The 15,922-nt window shown below is 39.8% G+C and overlaps 2 protein-coding genes across 2 annotated transcripts; both read left to right on the forward strand.

Moving 5' to 3' along the window:
- The first annotated feature begins 528 nt into the window (after positions 1-528).
- On the forward strand, positions 529-3,965 carry mylpfb (myosin light chain, phosphorylatable, fast skeletal muscle b). Its single transcript, XM_079658040.1, has 6 exons — positions 529-682; positions 1,240-1,338; positions 2,394-2,574; positions 2,697-2,775; positions 2,874-2,922; positions 3,012-3,965. Exons 1-6 carry the CDS (start codon positions 680-682, stop codon positions 3,111-3,113), a joined length of 513 nt encoding a protein of 170 aa, XP_079514166.1. The 5' UTR covers positions 529-679; the 3' UTR covers positions 3,114-3,965.
- A 3,460-nt stretch (positions 3,966-7,425) lies between these two features.
- pgap3 (post-GPI attachment to proteins phospholipase 3) lies at positions 7,426-13,527 on the forward strand. Its single transcript, XM_079658832.1, has 8 exons — positions 7,426-7,873; positions 9,128-9,225; positions 9,350-9,502; positions 9,607-9,669; positions 9,945-10,006; positions 10,309-10,445; positions 10,610-10,814; positions 11,370-13,527. Exons 1-8 carry the CDS (start codon positions 7,654-7,656, stop codon positions 11,431-11,433), a joined length of 1,002 nt encoding a protein of 333 aa, XP_079514958.1. The 5' UTR covers positions 7,426-7,653; the 3' UTR covers positions 11,434-13,527.
- The last annotated feature ends 2,395 nt before the right edge of the window (positions 13,528-15,922 follow it).

Raw genomic sequence — 15,922 nt, forward strand, 5'->3', positions numbered from 1 at the left:
AGAGCAGCTTGAGGTTGTTAATTACTGTTAATCCTATCTGTTGGAGTGTGTGAGTGTGAGTGTGTGTGTGTGTGTGTGTGTGTGTGTGTGTGTGTGTGTGTGTGTGTGTGTGTGTGTGTGTGTGTGTGTGTGTGTGTGTGTGTGTGTGTGTGTGTGTGTGTGTGTGTGTGTGTGTGTGTGTGTGTGTGTGTGTGTACTGTACATGTGTACGTGTGTGTATGTATATCGAGGGATTAAAGCAACAGACACCGGGGTTTGATCTGGTTATAAAAGAAACAAAAATAGCCACAACAAAGACTCTCAGGAAAAAGAAGAGGAGAAATCCTAGGGTAGATGGGTTGAGAGTCAGCATTTCCTGTCAGTCAGTTTAGCCATATTAGTCCACAGATGACACCAAAGTCACTCCTGTGTGTTGGCATTGAATTCACCTCATTCCAAGACTCCTGGGACCTATTTTGAAACATCGGTAAACCGACCCGTCCCGCCACCTCTTTGCTCCTCCCTCTTTCTCTTACTTTCCCTCAGCTCTGTTTTCCTGCCAAACCTGATGGTGTGGCTAAAGTTAGCCCCCATTGGGCTAGTATATAAGGATCATAGGGTGGGATGCTTACATGTCAGTCACACAGGCTTTCCGTAGGCTTCTCTTCTTGACCACCAACAACCCCTAAAAACTTGAGAGATGGTGAGTGTGGCCATGTTCTTTGGAAGAGCAGTCTCTAGGACATCTAGGATGATGAGATGAAAGCATCACTGATATATTTGCGATCTGGATTACCAACAGCCCATGAAGCAGTCTCTTGAGCTGAGCATCCCAAACTTTGGATTTGGACCCAGTCTTAACTTTTATCTCAAGTCTTTATTTAACATCTCAAACCTTAACCATGAAGAAATACTAAAATAAATGTTTTTTTAGGAGCATTGGCTTATTATAATAGTCAATTAAGGCATTATTTTTTCCTTGAACCCTAATTGGGTGATAGATTCAATATTGATAGATTTCCTTTATAGGAAACTAACTTTCTTCACACTTTGTGATGCAAATATGATATACCAGATACAGTGATTTTGACTTTTATTTTTAGCATTCTTCCGTTGCTCTTAGCCCCAAGTGGGATGTAAAAGTTACTGAAACAAACAATTTGAATCAGGGCATCATTGGCAGCCTTTTAATTGTTTTGCTAAGATTACTGTTGGGTTGATGTTCATATGTCTAAAGTGTTTTTACCTTTTATCTCCCAGGCACCCAAGAAGGCTAAGAGGAGGCAGCAGCAGGGAGAGGGTGGATCCTCCAATGTGTTCTCCATGTTTGAGCAGAGCCAGATCCAGGAGTACAAGGAGGTAAGATTTTCTTCATCACATCTCACATACTTTAAAGATTTCTAGTAAAAGTTGAGGTTCTCTCTCAGCCATGTGAGAAAAGGGACATGTTGTACTCTGCAATGACATCATGTATATCAGCTGACCTCGGTGGTAACGTGAGGAAGCTATAGGCTGGATCAGCTGGTTGTAGGAAAGCAAGAGTTACCAGGAAGGACAGTAAATCACAGGTTTCTTTTTTTACAATGACAGCAGCTATCTCTCCATTGGAGTAGCTCAGAAATCCTGCTCGGAGACTGAGAAACACACGCTCAGTGACCCCACTGGAATGCTGCCCAACAGCTGGTGGACAGTCATGTTGATCAGAGCAGGAAGGAGGGGCTCATGGTAGAAAGAACAAGACAGAATTTGAGGTCGTAACATTTAGCAGGCTCTGCGTATAAATAAAAAAGGAACAATAGGTTTTTTTTAAACCTTAAGAAAGTTTACCTCAATATTCAAAAATGTGGCACCATTAAGACATTTGTGTTGCTGTTACTATAGCACAATAATATTATCTGGGATGTTCGTCTGTAGAAGGTAAGACAAGTTTTGGTCATGTCAGTCTAGCTACTGTTACCAAGAATACAATGGAGACAGTAGCTGAAATAACATTGGGTACAGGGTCATCACATTTGGTCACAAGGGAAAAATAGAGAAGGGGGGGACGGGGGGGGGGGGGACGACAGCTGTAATCAATACCTTCTCCTTAAATGTCGCAACGGGCTCGTCTGCCATTCCGAGACCATTTTAACACCTTAGAAAGACAAGTGGCCGACCAGCTGCCAAGTCCCAAAAGGTTTGCAATGCCATCTTTGGTTTCACTGGGTGCTACGCCCAGCTAAGCGGGGGACAAGAGGTGGAGAACAACTCCACATTTACACGTTTGTTTTGGCAGGCTATCTCACGCAAATAATTATCATAAGCAAGTCTTATGACGGCTACTTGTGAGAAATGTGAGGAGCGTTTTGGCAAGCCGCAATGAATCACTTACATTTGTATTTACGCCCAGTGACTGACCTCTACTCTCCCGGCAGGCTTTCACAATCATTGACCAGAACAGGGATGGCATCATCAGCAAGGACGATCTCAGGGACGTGCTCGCCACCATGGGCCAGCTGAATGTGAAGAATGAGGAGCTCGAGGCCATGGTGAAGGAGGCCAGCGGCCCCATCAACTTCACCGTCTTCCTGACCATGTTCGGCGAGAAGCTGAAGGGTGCGTTGACACAAAGGCCCAACACTTTGCTTTCTACATTTCTTCCCCCACATGCTTCAAATCGTTGTCTATTTAGGGATTGCTCTTATGTTTTATAACTTATCGGCTTCTTTTGCTATTAGGTGCTGACCCCGAGGACGTTATCGTATCTGCCTTCAAGGTCCTGGACCCCGAGGCCACTGGCTCCATCAAAAAGGAATTGTAAGGGCTTTTACTTTTAAATCAGTGTCTATCGCAGCAGCTCGTGTTGGTATAATCAAGAAATCTTATATTCAATTTTCTCTACTTTCCCTTTCCAGCCTTGAGGAGCTTCTGACCACCCAGTGCGACAGATTCACCGGAGAGGAGGTCAGCTGATCCGTCTTTGTCTTTGCTCATACTCACTGTCTGTTGTTGTCTAGGGTTTTAAAAAATGTCTTTCCTTTCCTTTCCTGCAGATGACCAACCTGTGGGCCGCTTTCCCCCCTGATGTGGCTGGCAATGTAGACTACAAGAGCATCTGCTACGTCATCACCCACGGAGAGGAAAAGGAAGAGTAAATTCCACCTATTCCAACATCTCTACCTCCGTTCAAACCCATATCTGACCTACCAACATACTCAATCCCCTCCTCACCGACGACGTGGCTTCCTTGCACACTTCCTCTCCCCTGGCCATCTCTTTCCGCTTGCCAGCTCACTACGAAAAGACTTGTTTCCTTTAACAACATACTAAGTGAGAGGAATGATGGCAGTGGAGTTGTTTGTGTGTGAGTAAACAGGAGGACATGGGATTATTTCCAATAAAAATAATCTTGTGACACTGAAACCTTTCTCTCTATCTCTGTCCCTGCCTTTCTTCCTCCTTCTTTTCCCCCATCACTCGCTCTGTCTTTCTGCGTTGGGGCAAGCAGTGCATGCATCATACCTACATGCAGAGTGTATTCATATGCAGTCCAGTGTATAAAGCGGTCAATCGAAAGTGTCTCTTGAGTGCTATGGTGCATGTCAACTACTTGAAACAAGGAAAGGGAAAGTCTGCTAGTCTCAACCTGAAACAGAGTGTTTCGTGGATTCGTCCTTGTGTTTGCAATAGAGAGGGGTGCACAGTAAAAGAGTAGGAGCACTTTACTATAATAGTTTGCCTCCCCTCCTCTTTTTAATCGGGTCTCTCCCTCTCTTAAACACGGGTATGAAAGGAAAAGTTGCAGTGAAAAATGGTAAAGCATGTCTTGTAAATAGAGACAGAGATGGTGAAAGGCTGGTGAGCGGGAGGCAGGAAAAGAAATGAACAAACATAAAATGTCTTTGTATTTGACTCTTCTTCTTTCCTCTCACTGCAGTTTCTCTCCTGTTGTCGCAATTGTGTCTGTAACAAATAAAGAAGTAAAAATAAAAACAACATCTTTTGTACGACGCTGTGTCTGTTGGTTTAAGTGGGGCGAGGGGGGATGGCACTTCTGGTTGACCGTAGAGCACTGACTGTGACATGCACACGGTGGTAAACATTATAAAGGTTTGGATGGGGAACTTTTAAAAGGATTTCCCAATTATGGATTGGTCAAAACTTAAATGATCCTTAAGTGAGATAGCTCAAACATATCATAATGAAACGCAATAAAGCAAAGAGTTGTAGGGAAAAAACAAAAGCAATAAAGTAAAGAATAAGGAAAAAAAAGGATACAAATAAATAATGGATATTATTTCAATAAAAAATGTATGAGAAAAAAGAGTAAAATACATATGAATAAAATAATATAAAAAATTATATAAAGGATAATAAACTGAAATAATGTAATTAATAAATAAAAGACATAACAGAATTGTATTCTGTTGTATCTTTAAAATGGCAATGAATTCCTTATTTCCCTTAATACTTCATTATTTACTTCATTATTTCTTTATTTATTCATCTTTTATATTTCCACATGTATGTTCTTATTTGTTTTCACAGATGTTTTTTTTTAGCATTTCTATAACTCCATAGATGACGCCTCCCTCATGTTTGCAGGCAGCAATAAATGCCAATTAAGTAGGCAGCGGCTAGGCAGTTTATGAAGCGGTAGTTTTTTCCAAAGCCGTCCCGTAAATTGAGGGTTGCTATATTAAATTCTGCAGATTCAACCACTCCTTTTAAGGTGAACTTTAGCAAGGCACCTTATTTAGTTTGTAACCTTTAGCTGTCATAGAGCCCCTAATAAACATCAGAGCATGTTAGCATGCCAACGTTAGCACTTAGACCTATAGCGTGGCTTCAGACTATGAGTCACAATCGTTCAATATGTCCTGAATTTGAGTTTCTCTTAAATGTTCTTTGTTTTTTTTAAAGTTCTTCATGTGGGCTTTTGGCCCACCAGTGTGTCTAAAAACATGTAAGACATATCTGACACTGGTTCTACTTCGTTCACTTTTTGAACAGATGTTATTTAAAATGAATGTTTTCCCTTTCCTGATTTTACAGTAAAACTCATTCAAATCTCTGTGGAAAATTGTGGTCCATTGACAGGTGTGACGGATGATAATGGTGTGCCTTTTCAACTAAAACATCCACTGTCGCACATACATTACAAATAAGGATGCCCTCTGAAACACAGCTGGTCATATTGTCTTTTTAATTATAGCGAGAGTTCGGTTTATATTGTTCAGTTGCTGCTGCTTTTAATTGATAAACAGGAGAGTAATAGAACATATTGGTTATTTTCTTTAGAAGCAATCTAAATGTCTTGGTTAATTAATGACACTAATGCAACAGCGGAGGATAATAATGTGTGAAGACCAACAGGAGGGTCATATATTCTGGGTTTTTGCCACTGTTGTTTCCTTTGTTTTGGGATTTCCTGGAGCTGTGGCCGTCGTTTTGGACCTTTTTCAGAAAAGAAGAAAGGGAACCCCGTTCACTTCCAATGATGTCTTCATGTCAAATCTCCCCATCATGGATGCGCTTTATTTGACCGTTCTACTGCCAAAGTTGGGTGCCATATTAACCAAAATTAACCCTGTGTATGCAACATTTTTTTACACCACGTTATCATTCAACTTGTGTGGGAGGCCTTTCTTTATTACCTGCATCTGTCTGGACTGCTACATGGCAGTAGTTCATCCTGTTACGTATCGAGTGAGAAAGAGTTTGACTTCGAGGGTCTTGGTGGCTGTTGGTGTTTGGGCTGTCACACTAATGTATGGATATTATGTTACTACCATAGAGAGTGCGATTTTGACTGACCCCACCATGATCTTGATTTTTTCTCTGACTCTGCCTGTAATTGGATTTTGTGACTTCTCCATCCTCTGGACCCTGAAGAGATCTAACCCTGGAGGAGGAGAAGTCCACCCCCAGAAGAAGAAGGCTCTGCAGATCATCATCAACAACCTTGTAGTTACCTTTACTTCCTATTTTCCTCCAATAATTGTTTGTCTTTTCTCAAAGTTTCTGCACTTTGATGACCAAACCATTCAATGTCTTATGATGATTCCAATGATGGGCATCACTAATTTAGGAAATTCAGTGTCCCTCATTTTGCATTTAAACAATCTGGGAAAACTGGATTGGCTAAAATGTTGGCAGCATAAATGAATGTAAAATGTAAAATCAGGGGTTTAATCCGGGTTGATTTAATCATGCTTCCATCCTCTTTGGAGCATTTCAAAAATCATCATAACCATCCGATTTTTAAATGTAATTGATTACTTATAGAAAGCCCTTAAAGGCATTGCTCCGAGCTGTTTATCGGACTACTTACAGCCCTTTGTCGCTTCCTGCCCGCTGAGATCCTCAGATTAGAACGGCTCTTATGTAATTATATTAATGTTGTATTACTTTCTGTTTGGTTTACTTTCTTAGTTGTAAAATGTGGTTATAGTTGATGTTTTTTCATTTTCTGTATGCAAATGTTCATGGTTTTATGTGAAATCACTGTGCCGATGTTAATTGTTGTGGCAGCAGGATATTAATGAAGTGCCATAGATTTTGACAAGATGATATCTGTTTTTCTTTTAAGCTGTTGCAGTGGTAATCCTTTTAGATTTCATGCTGTAATATACTCAGGTCTTAATAAAGAAGTACATCACAAGGCCTTTAAAACTAGTTGTATTTGTAATGAAACTGCATTTTATGATTTGTATGGACATATTGTTTTTTTTCTGGTTTTCAATATTTGTATATCATTGTGATATGTCTGTGTATGTAATATGTCTATTTCAAAACGTTAAGAGTACCAGGTCTTATTTCCACTATGATGAAGAACCATAAACTGTATATATAAAGGGAAGAAGACACTGCTGGATCATAACCTATGCAATTTAGTGCACGACTGAATTAATATAAATGTGCTACTTTTTCCAACCAAGGGTGCTTGGGTTGTGTTTTTCTATAAATAATTAGCTAATTGTAACTTTGTTCGTATGAGTAAGACACGAGAATACTTCAAAACATACTCAAAACACAGTTCTTATTATTATTATTATTATTATTATTATTATTATTATTATTATTATTATTACAATTAATATTGTTTAATTATTGTTATTGTTATCTAGATTAAAAAACAATTGTCTAATAAACAAACAAAAATATATTATATTTTATTATATCGATATATATATTTACATCAAGAAATCACGTGACCTTCTCAAAACAGGAAGTAAAAAGACTGCAACAAAACTTTCTTCCTTCAGAACAAAAGCTTTCATTATGTCGCTTTACAATACCTGTCTGAATTAAACAAATTAGAAGACTAACAGTTAATTATCATTTCAATCTTAGCCAAGTGGCAGTTTTTCACATAACGTAGATGTGAATGTATCTAAAAATGTGTATTTTATTTTATCACTGAAAACAAAATATTCTACAAACGTTCATCAGCGAGTGTTTTATTTTGAAAAACGTTGACCGGATATGGTGTGCGAGTGTGAAACTTGCCTCCTGGCCCCTGATGAGAGTCCATGCGAATAGTGGAGACACTGTACTGTCACTGTAACACACTTATGGCCCGGCTCGGTGTCACCTCTCTCCAGGAATGACTCTGGTAATGCTGTACGTCGGCTGTGGAAGCTCCCGTCCCGCCGTGCCTTTGTGAGTCCTGACCGACCCAGACTCCCCAACATGGCCTCAGCGGTAATGTTAGCCCGCTGCACATCTGTCCGGTTCCCCGCTGTGGCCACCGCCGTCCTCCTGCTGCTGTATATAACCACCGTGCAGGCATCCCAAGGCGACAAGGAGCCAGTTTACCGGGACTGTGTGAAGCAATGCGTCGGGAGCAACTGCACCGGAGATCGGCTGCGGAGCTTCCAGTCCAGCCAGCCGCAGTACATGGCACTGACAGGTGAGATGTTGTTATTGTTGTTAGGTGGGTTAGCTAACTTGCTAGCAGTCTCTGCAATTATCAGTGCACACTTAGAGGTAATATATAAATATATCCTTTATGTTATTTAACAGTATGTGTTGATCATCCATGTATCTTAAGCTACTTTGTGTCACGGCTCATGGCTGCAACGTGACTTTCTCACCTCTGATGGAACATGTGATACTGGTTCATTAACCGGAACAGCTTTGAAAGTGGAGAGCCAGTTATTCTGGAAAAGTAAGGTGTTAGTCACAAAAGGCCTATTGTGTCTCCACCCATGGCCCATCATTAACAATTGTATAGTGTGTTTGTGTGAGAATGTAAACAAGACATTACATTTTTGAAGAAAATAAGTAATCGATACAGTAATACAATCAGATAAGAGAAAACGAAAATTAGTGCCTCCATTTCCCAAATAAATGGGACCAATTATTTAATCTTCCGGTAACCATTTGACTTGACGCCAGCCACCTTGCGGAGAAAACCCATCTCGGCCGCTTGTACCCGCGAAGACAATTGTTTTAAAAAAGCAAATTTAATAATTTACCAGGGCCCAAAGGACGACATCTTTAAATTTCATATTTTGTTTGACCAAAAACAGTCTTGTATGTGTAGCCTATGCTTTTTAAATATATATGATATGAAATAAAACAAAGAAACAATACCAATTCTGATATTGGAAAAGTCAACTGGATAATGTTTTGAATTTAAGCTTTAAAAAACTTAATTAAATGTGTGGTTCTAGCTCTATATTTTGATTTAAAACAATTGGTACCAGTTTACAATAAGACTACCCTTATAAATGATTCATAAAGGGTTTATAATTAGGTTATGAATTAGGTTATAAACACTTTATTAATCATTAAGAACCATTTATAAACCAGTTCTAACATAGTTTTCATACACAGGCGCACTATTTGGCAAGATGACTAAGCCTTATATTGGCCAAGTAAGTAGCCATAAGACTTAGCAGTACAGATAAATGTGGGCTCACTATTTGGCAAGCAACAGTTGCCCTGTTTATCCCATGTTTTATAAAAGCTTATTAAGGATTTATAAAGTGTTCACAACCTAATTAATAAATGAATTACAAACTATTCGTAAACCCTTTGTAAGGGTAGTCTTATTGTAAAGTGGTACCAAACAATTGTAAACATTTTTTTCCCAGATGTATTTTACTGTTGCATGTTCAGACCTGTTGAATTGACTCGTTTGGGTTTTGTTTTGTTCCAGGTTGGACATGTCGCGATGACTGTCGCTATCAGTGCATGTGGACCACGGTGGGTCTCTACCAGGCCGAGGGGTACAGTGTCCCTCAGTTCCATGGCAAGGTTTGTGTTCAATGCATCACACTGATCTGTAGTTAAAAAACACTCAAAGTGCTCCGGTGTTGGTTTAGTTTCACCTATTTGACTGATATGTGGAGATATAAGTGATGTATTTTGTTCCTCATAGTGGCCGTTTGTGCGCTTCCTGTGTTTCGAGGACCCAGCCTCCGCTCTGGCCTCCCTGCTGAACGGCCTGGCCTGCCTCCTCATGCTGCTGCGCTATCGGAGCACGGTGCCACGCCAGAGCCCCATGTACCACACCATCAACGCCTTCTCTCTGGTGGGATGGACAAAATGAAAAAGACATTATCATAATAAATACACTGATATCTCTATGTTTTAACACTCATATGCATATTAACAAGAGCCTGTGTGTTTCTCTAGGTTTCTCTTAATGCCTGGTTCTGGTCCACAGTTTTTCACACCCGGGACACCTATCTCACTGAGGTAATGATTATTAATAATAATTGGATCATCAGGTTTTTATGGCCAACCTCTTAGCAGAGAGTATGTGATTTGATGTTCTCTACCTGACTGATGTTGAATAAAGAGTCTCCCATTCCAGCCTTGCTAATGAGCTTAGCTAGTCTGTTACATCTTAATGCCGTTACTAAACAGCCCTCACAATGCGTGCCACATATTTTCAGTAACAAACAAGTCAAGATGTTGGTTTTTGTTGTCAGTAAACATGTTTTTTGTCTCTATGTGATGATCTCTTCCAGAAAATGGACTACTTCTGTGCCACAGCCGTCATTCTTTACTCCATCTACCTATGCTGTGTCAGGTAAGCCATGCATTTGTTCTTCTTTACTTGCTTGTAAAACCGTTCGAGCACCAGGAAAAGCTCTATATAAATAACATGTATTATCATTATTATTATTATTATTATAAATCATTTTTTTTCTCCTGTAATGCAGATGGAAATATTGTGGCAGGAAAACTAGTCTTAGGCTTTTAGATTTATAATAACGAGTGAATACTAATCTCAATTTTGTCACTGATGATATCAATAAGTTGCAAGACAAGGAAATATTTTGGTGAATGTATAATGTATCTATAACTCATGATTTCTCTTTACTCTGTCAGAACGTTGGGTCTGAAGCGACCGGGGGTTTCCAGCATGGTGGGGGTCCTGCTCATCTTGGCCTTTACCTCTCATGTGTCCTACTTGACCTTTGTTAGTTTCGACTACGGCTACAACATGGCGGCTAACACATCCATCGGTACAGTGAATGCAAAAAAAATCCTATTAAAGCTTGTATTTGGTTTGGTCATAATCAGTCTGAAGTTTGAGATGCTTGCAGAATATTATTCCTTGGTCATGACATTTTTCTCCTTGTCTTTCTTATCTTTCTCTGTGCTTGTGTACTGTTGTTTGGTCTTAAAGGCATGGTGAACCTGCTGTGGTGGCTGTGTTGGTGCTGGCAGAACCGGCGGACCCTTCCCTACTGGTGGAAGTGCGGCCTGGTGGTGGTGCTGCTCCACGGCCTGGCTCTGCTGGAGCTGCTCGACTTCCCCCCGATGCTCTGGATCCTGGACGCTCACGCTGTGTGGCACCTCAGCACCGTACCAGTGCACTTCCTCTTCTACAGGTTTGTCCACTCACCTTTGTGTCACAGCTTTACAGAATATAAGAACTGTAGGAAGAGAGAAAAAGACTATATTGAAGTTTTGAAATTCAAATATATTGCTGCTTTTAGCTTAGAGTGTGGAAAGAGAGGATTAAATACCATATAAATAAAGATAATTATGGTGCACATTAATAGACATTTTATCGGAATCACAATATGAACTAGTTCAATATTCACATTTGAATTAGGTAAAATATTTGGTAATGGCAAAATAAGTGAAAGAATAATTTGATGCTTATTATTTCGGAGCTCCAGAGAAGTCCCAGCCAATAAACAGGATTGCACAGATTTTTCCAAAAATCCTTGTTTGGTACAGATCCTCCAAAAAAAAAAACATCATTATCGTTTTTATGTATTTTCCAACGATTATGTAAACAATTTAAAACAAAAGATAATTCCCTCTAATATCGTGAATTTCATCGCAACTTTAAAATCTTTCGAAAAATGGTTACACTAATAATTTTTTCTCCTAAATATAATAACCTGATACATTACCCTTACTTTATCTCCCTCCAGTTTCCTGATAGACGACAGCCTCTATCTACTGAACACGGAGAAGATGGGTGTCAAAGTGGAGTAGGAGGACCTCGTCACTTCTTCACCCCGGGAACACCCTCGCACCCCTCCAATCAGAGCAGTCGGACACTCGGACACGGAAGTGGCTCTGCCCCACGGACGACATGCATGACATCCATCAGAGTAGACTCTGTTTACATGTTTTTAATTTCTATTTTAAATAATTTATTTGGGTTTTACTTTCTCCATTGTTGATATGACGATTGCTCCACAACTTTTTTTTCCTTTTTAACATCAATGCAAAACAGGATAAGGACAATAATGTCTCCCACCACAGCAGACCCAGTTTTTGACCTCGTAATGAAATATTTTTGATGCATATCCTGCTTTTCCGACTCTCGGGCGTTTCTGAAATTGATCCCCTGAACCCTTGACTTTAATGTCCCTCTCGCTGAGCGTTGCACTGTTGGCAGTTTGCTGTGGCTGACAATAGATGGCACCAGATCCCCTGCCAGCCCATCTCTGTGTTTGGTTCAGCATGTGTCAGGGTCCATCTGAGCCAAAAGTGGACTGGCTGACACAGAGACGACGAGCCCCTTGTGAAGTGGGCAGGTGGGGTCTGCCAGCGGATTGTTCTAGAGAGAGAGAGGAGGGGGGGTTTATGTTTGAAGGCCATTCGAGCTGACTGTGGTTTTTTTCTTCTTTTATCACCATCACACCTTTTTATTTTTGTGCCTGCATTGTTTCCACTGCTGCTTTTGTTTCTCATACTCTTCATTATCATTTATATTTCCAGTTCAGCCACCTTAGGCGTTTTAATTCTACGTTGTGACCAATTTGTTTGCTTTACCCTGTTTAATGACTTGATTTTGAATTTTGGGTTGGGATATGCCTGATGAACATCAAATGGAAATATTATTTGAATTCACCTGGATTGCCTTTTAGTGTGAGGAGAAGGAGAAAATGATAGAGGTAGGGGAAATAATCTGCGACAGGAAGCCTTTTTTATTTCCATCAAGAGTTTGAATACATTCTGGGGTTATGTGCTGTGTGTGTGTGTGGGTGTGTGTTTAGATGTAGCCCATTATTTGGATTTGCAATTCTTGCTGTAATATCCCACAAAGTGACACACACACACACACACACACACACACACACACACACACACACACACACACACACACACACACACACACACACACACACTGCCAGCTGCTGTACAGATAACCGCCCCATAATGTCAAATACTCCCTCCATGCCTGCCTTACATACTGTATGATAACATTTGTCAATGAGCACGTTTCTTCTTTCTTATCAACTCTTTCATTTCCACTACACACCAACACTCTTGAATTCATACCCTGTATGTCTTCACCCCTCAGAGTCTCCCTTCCATATGGGCACTTTACGAGTGTGTGAACATTTACGTGCATTTTATTGTCCGAATTTCTGCCCATGCCTTTTGTATTTATGCGCGAGAACAATGACTGCGTACACGTTGCCTTGACTCAACAGCATGTTGTTTTTGCCATTGTAAACTGAATCACTGTGTGTGTATGTGAGAGAGAGCTGGATTGTGCTCAATCCTTTTGTAAAACTACTGATGTAGGAGCATGTGTGTGTGTGTGTGTGTGTGTGTGTGAATGTGTGTGAGACAACGGGTAAATGTAGCTTTGCTGACAGCCTGTGATATGGGTGGGGGGGAGAAAGAAAGAAGGACAGGGAGAGGTTGTCGTAGGTTTGGGTGGCATAAAGATTCCTGAAATGATGGCAGAGATGCTGGCCTTATGAGATAAGAAGCATTATATGGTACATATATTTTTTCAGACCAAACTGTTGATGATGATAAACCAGTGACATTCATAGTATTGTGATTGGGGCCAAATGATGACATACTGTACATTGAAAAAGCTATAAGAACAAACATTACTAGTTTGAAATCTGTTATAATAAGTTGAACATTTCCTGTGAATCATGTAATTGTTCTTTTCTTCACCAATCACCACAGCCCTCTTCTTCCCTCACTCATCTGCTGCCCTCTGCCTGCTGCCCTGCGCACATCACCTCCCGAGTGCACTTTCCTCCACCTCACATCTGATGTTTGACCAAAAAATCTAAAAGAAATGGAACAAATAAAAGTGTTCTTTGTCAATGAGCATTCGGGCTTGTTGTGTCTTTTTTCACCTGTTGAAATGAATCTGCTTCACAAATAAAAGATTTGTGGTTTGACACATTTCCGAATGTATATTCAAGTGGGGTATTACAATATATAAATACCTCTTTCTGTCTCAAAACACAATGCAATGATTTTAGAGGTTTAGGGCATGTGTCTTTTTAAAGAAAATGAATACAACTCAAAGACATCTGAAGTATAGCAAGGGGCTTTAACAGTTTTTTGTTAGGAGCCACAAGACAAAGGGGCACTTCAGGAATCCACCACTTCAACAGTGTCATTTTTGCACCCTGATATTAAGCAGCCCTGGTGATGTAATTCTCTGTGACCCACTTGTCTTTTGAGACTGCATCTGCCAATTTGCAGACTTCAATAAATTGCAGCATGCACTCATTGACCTGTATCCTTTTTGCAGCCAGTTTCTACCTTTTCTTTTTTTCTTTGACATAAAAGCCACATTTCAAGCATTACATTATTCTTCTAAACAAGAAATGAAGTTCAGACTGAGCTTCTCATACAGATTAAAGTTACAGTATTCTCAATACATACGTACTTCTCTGGTCACAGGCTGTTTCTTGATTCAGCTTACTCTGGACCAGTTTTGATGTATTGTTTTGTTTTTATTGTATTTAAAAAAGTAATCAAAGTTCTCCTGACTTGTATCTAAAACGTTTTTTTGTCTGGTTGAATAAAAACCTATTCACGACACGAAAATGGCTGCAAATGAAGGGGCATGTAGTCTGTGATTCCCCCCTCCCCTCTTCAGTCTGAAGGTGCTGCTGACCTTGGACCATTTGTGCCAGTATCATATGCACACATTCTTTGTAGAGGTTAATATTGTCTTTAAAAGCACCAAGACAGATTTGTCTAGGCATGTTACGTCTGCTGATTTCAGTACACTTTTGAGTAAAACTTTGTTATATTCATTGATATGCATTGTCCAAAACAAAACGTTCTGACACTTGAATGAGCCACAGTATCTGCAGTCTGTGTTGTCCTCTCACTTGCACACAGTATCACTCACCTACTTGTTGACCCCCAACAATTATTCATGTTTTTACGAGAGACAATTACAACCAAGTTCTTGCACCTCTTAGCTCCAGGTTTTGTCATGTTACAAGGTTGTTGTTTATTATTATTTTTGAATAAATAAAACATTGGCCCACAGTTATATCTGCACAGCTGACTTCCTCATCTATTACTATACAGTAGATGAGGCTATACATGTTTCCACAGAGCCTGCTAACTTTTTCCAATACTTGAAAACTCCTCTTGACACTGCCTCAGTGACAGGCTATTCTATGGAAAAATCAAACATTTACGCAGGATAAGTAATTATTGTGAAAACTTGCGTTGTGCATGCCTAAGAGAGTAGCTTTTAGTTTTGTTTCCTGATAGCTCCGTGCAATATGTCGGACTCTGACCCTGGCTGCTGTGGGTGGAGAGAGTGGATAGATTTGGATGAATAGAGTTTATTCTTCCTCCCTCAACTCCTGATTTGTGACCGTGAAGTGAAGGGCATGAGAACTATGAAGATGCTCCAAGTCAGTATGATGCATCTCCCTTTTTAAAAAGTCAGCTGCGCACACACATACATAGAGCAAGAACATTAAATATAAAAGTATACTAAGAGCACAAACTTTCATTGCAATGCAGCTAGGGGGCCTCATATGTGAGGGGGGCTTTGAGGGATGTGTTTGAATACAGTTGTGATGGATTATTGTAAAACCTGTTTGCCCATGGATGCTTTGAAGCATTGTTCCTTAAATGAATGATTAATACAGTCATATATAATAGCTTAATAGATAAGTCATACTTTTTTATGGTTCATTGAATGACACAAGTTTACTGTGGAACAGTGATGCCATGTCAATAAGTATATTTATTCAAGAGCATTACTTAAGTAAGTACAGTATTTGATGTATTTGTACTATACCTGAATACTACTTTGATTTGAAAGACATAGGTGGGCCTACTACTTCTGCAAGATATAGGATTAGCTGATTATTGTGGTTTATTTTGCAGACAAATCTCTAAGTTTGCTAATAAAGAAACGTAATAAAAAAGCGTAAAACCTTTACTGGCTGCAACATTAAAGTGTTGTATAACGTAATACGGCAACGTAACTCATACATCATAATTAAGAATATGATATGAATCTGAAATATGCATAATAAGTAACTTTACTTTTGTTACTTCAGGATTCTTCCCATTCTTATTGTCTGTCATTCTCTCTATAGGCCTACTGTTACCTGTAACAGAGTGGGCTATTTTACGCAGAAGTATGAAGTAAAAATATTCTTCCAACACTAAATGTACAAAGTGTTGTGCATGAAGTTGGAGCAGCAGTGCCCTGCAGATAAGTGAGTTTGGATCCCTG

Source organism: Notothenia rossii, assembly GCF_949606895.1.
Source record: "Notothenia rossii genome assembly, chromosome: 11".
Taxonomy (NCBI): Eukaryota; Metazoa; Chordata; class Actinopteri; order Perciformes; family Nototheniidae; genus Notothenia; species Notothenia rossii.

Coding starts and splice junctions, on each gene's coding strand:
- mylpfb (XM_079658040.1), top strand. Junction 1,339..2,393: donor AGATCCAGGAGTACAAGGAG/GTAAGATTTTCT, acceptor CTCTCCCGGCAG/GCTTTCACAATCATTGACCA. Junction 2,923..3,011: donor ACAGATTCACCGGAGAGGAG/GTCAGCTGATCC, acceptor CCTTTCCTGCAG/ATGACCAACCTGTGGGCCGC.
- pgap3 (XM_079658832.1), top strand. CDS start 7,654: ATGGCCTCAGCGGTAATGTTAGCCCGCTGCACATCTGTCCGGTTCCCC. Junction 9,670..9,944: donor GGGACACCTATCTCACTGAG/GTAATGATTATT, acceptor GATCTCTTCCAG/AAAATGGACTACTTCTGTGC. Junction 10,446..10,609: donor GGCGGCTAACACATCCATCG/GTACAGTGAATG, acceptor TTGGTCTTAAAG/GCATGGTGAACCTGCTGTGG.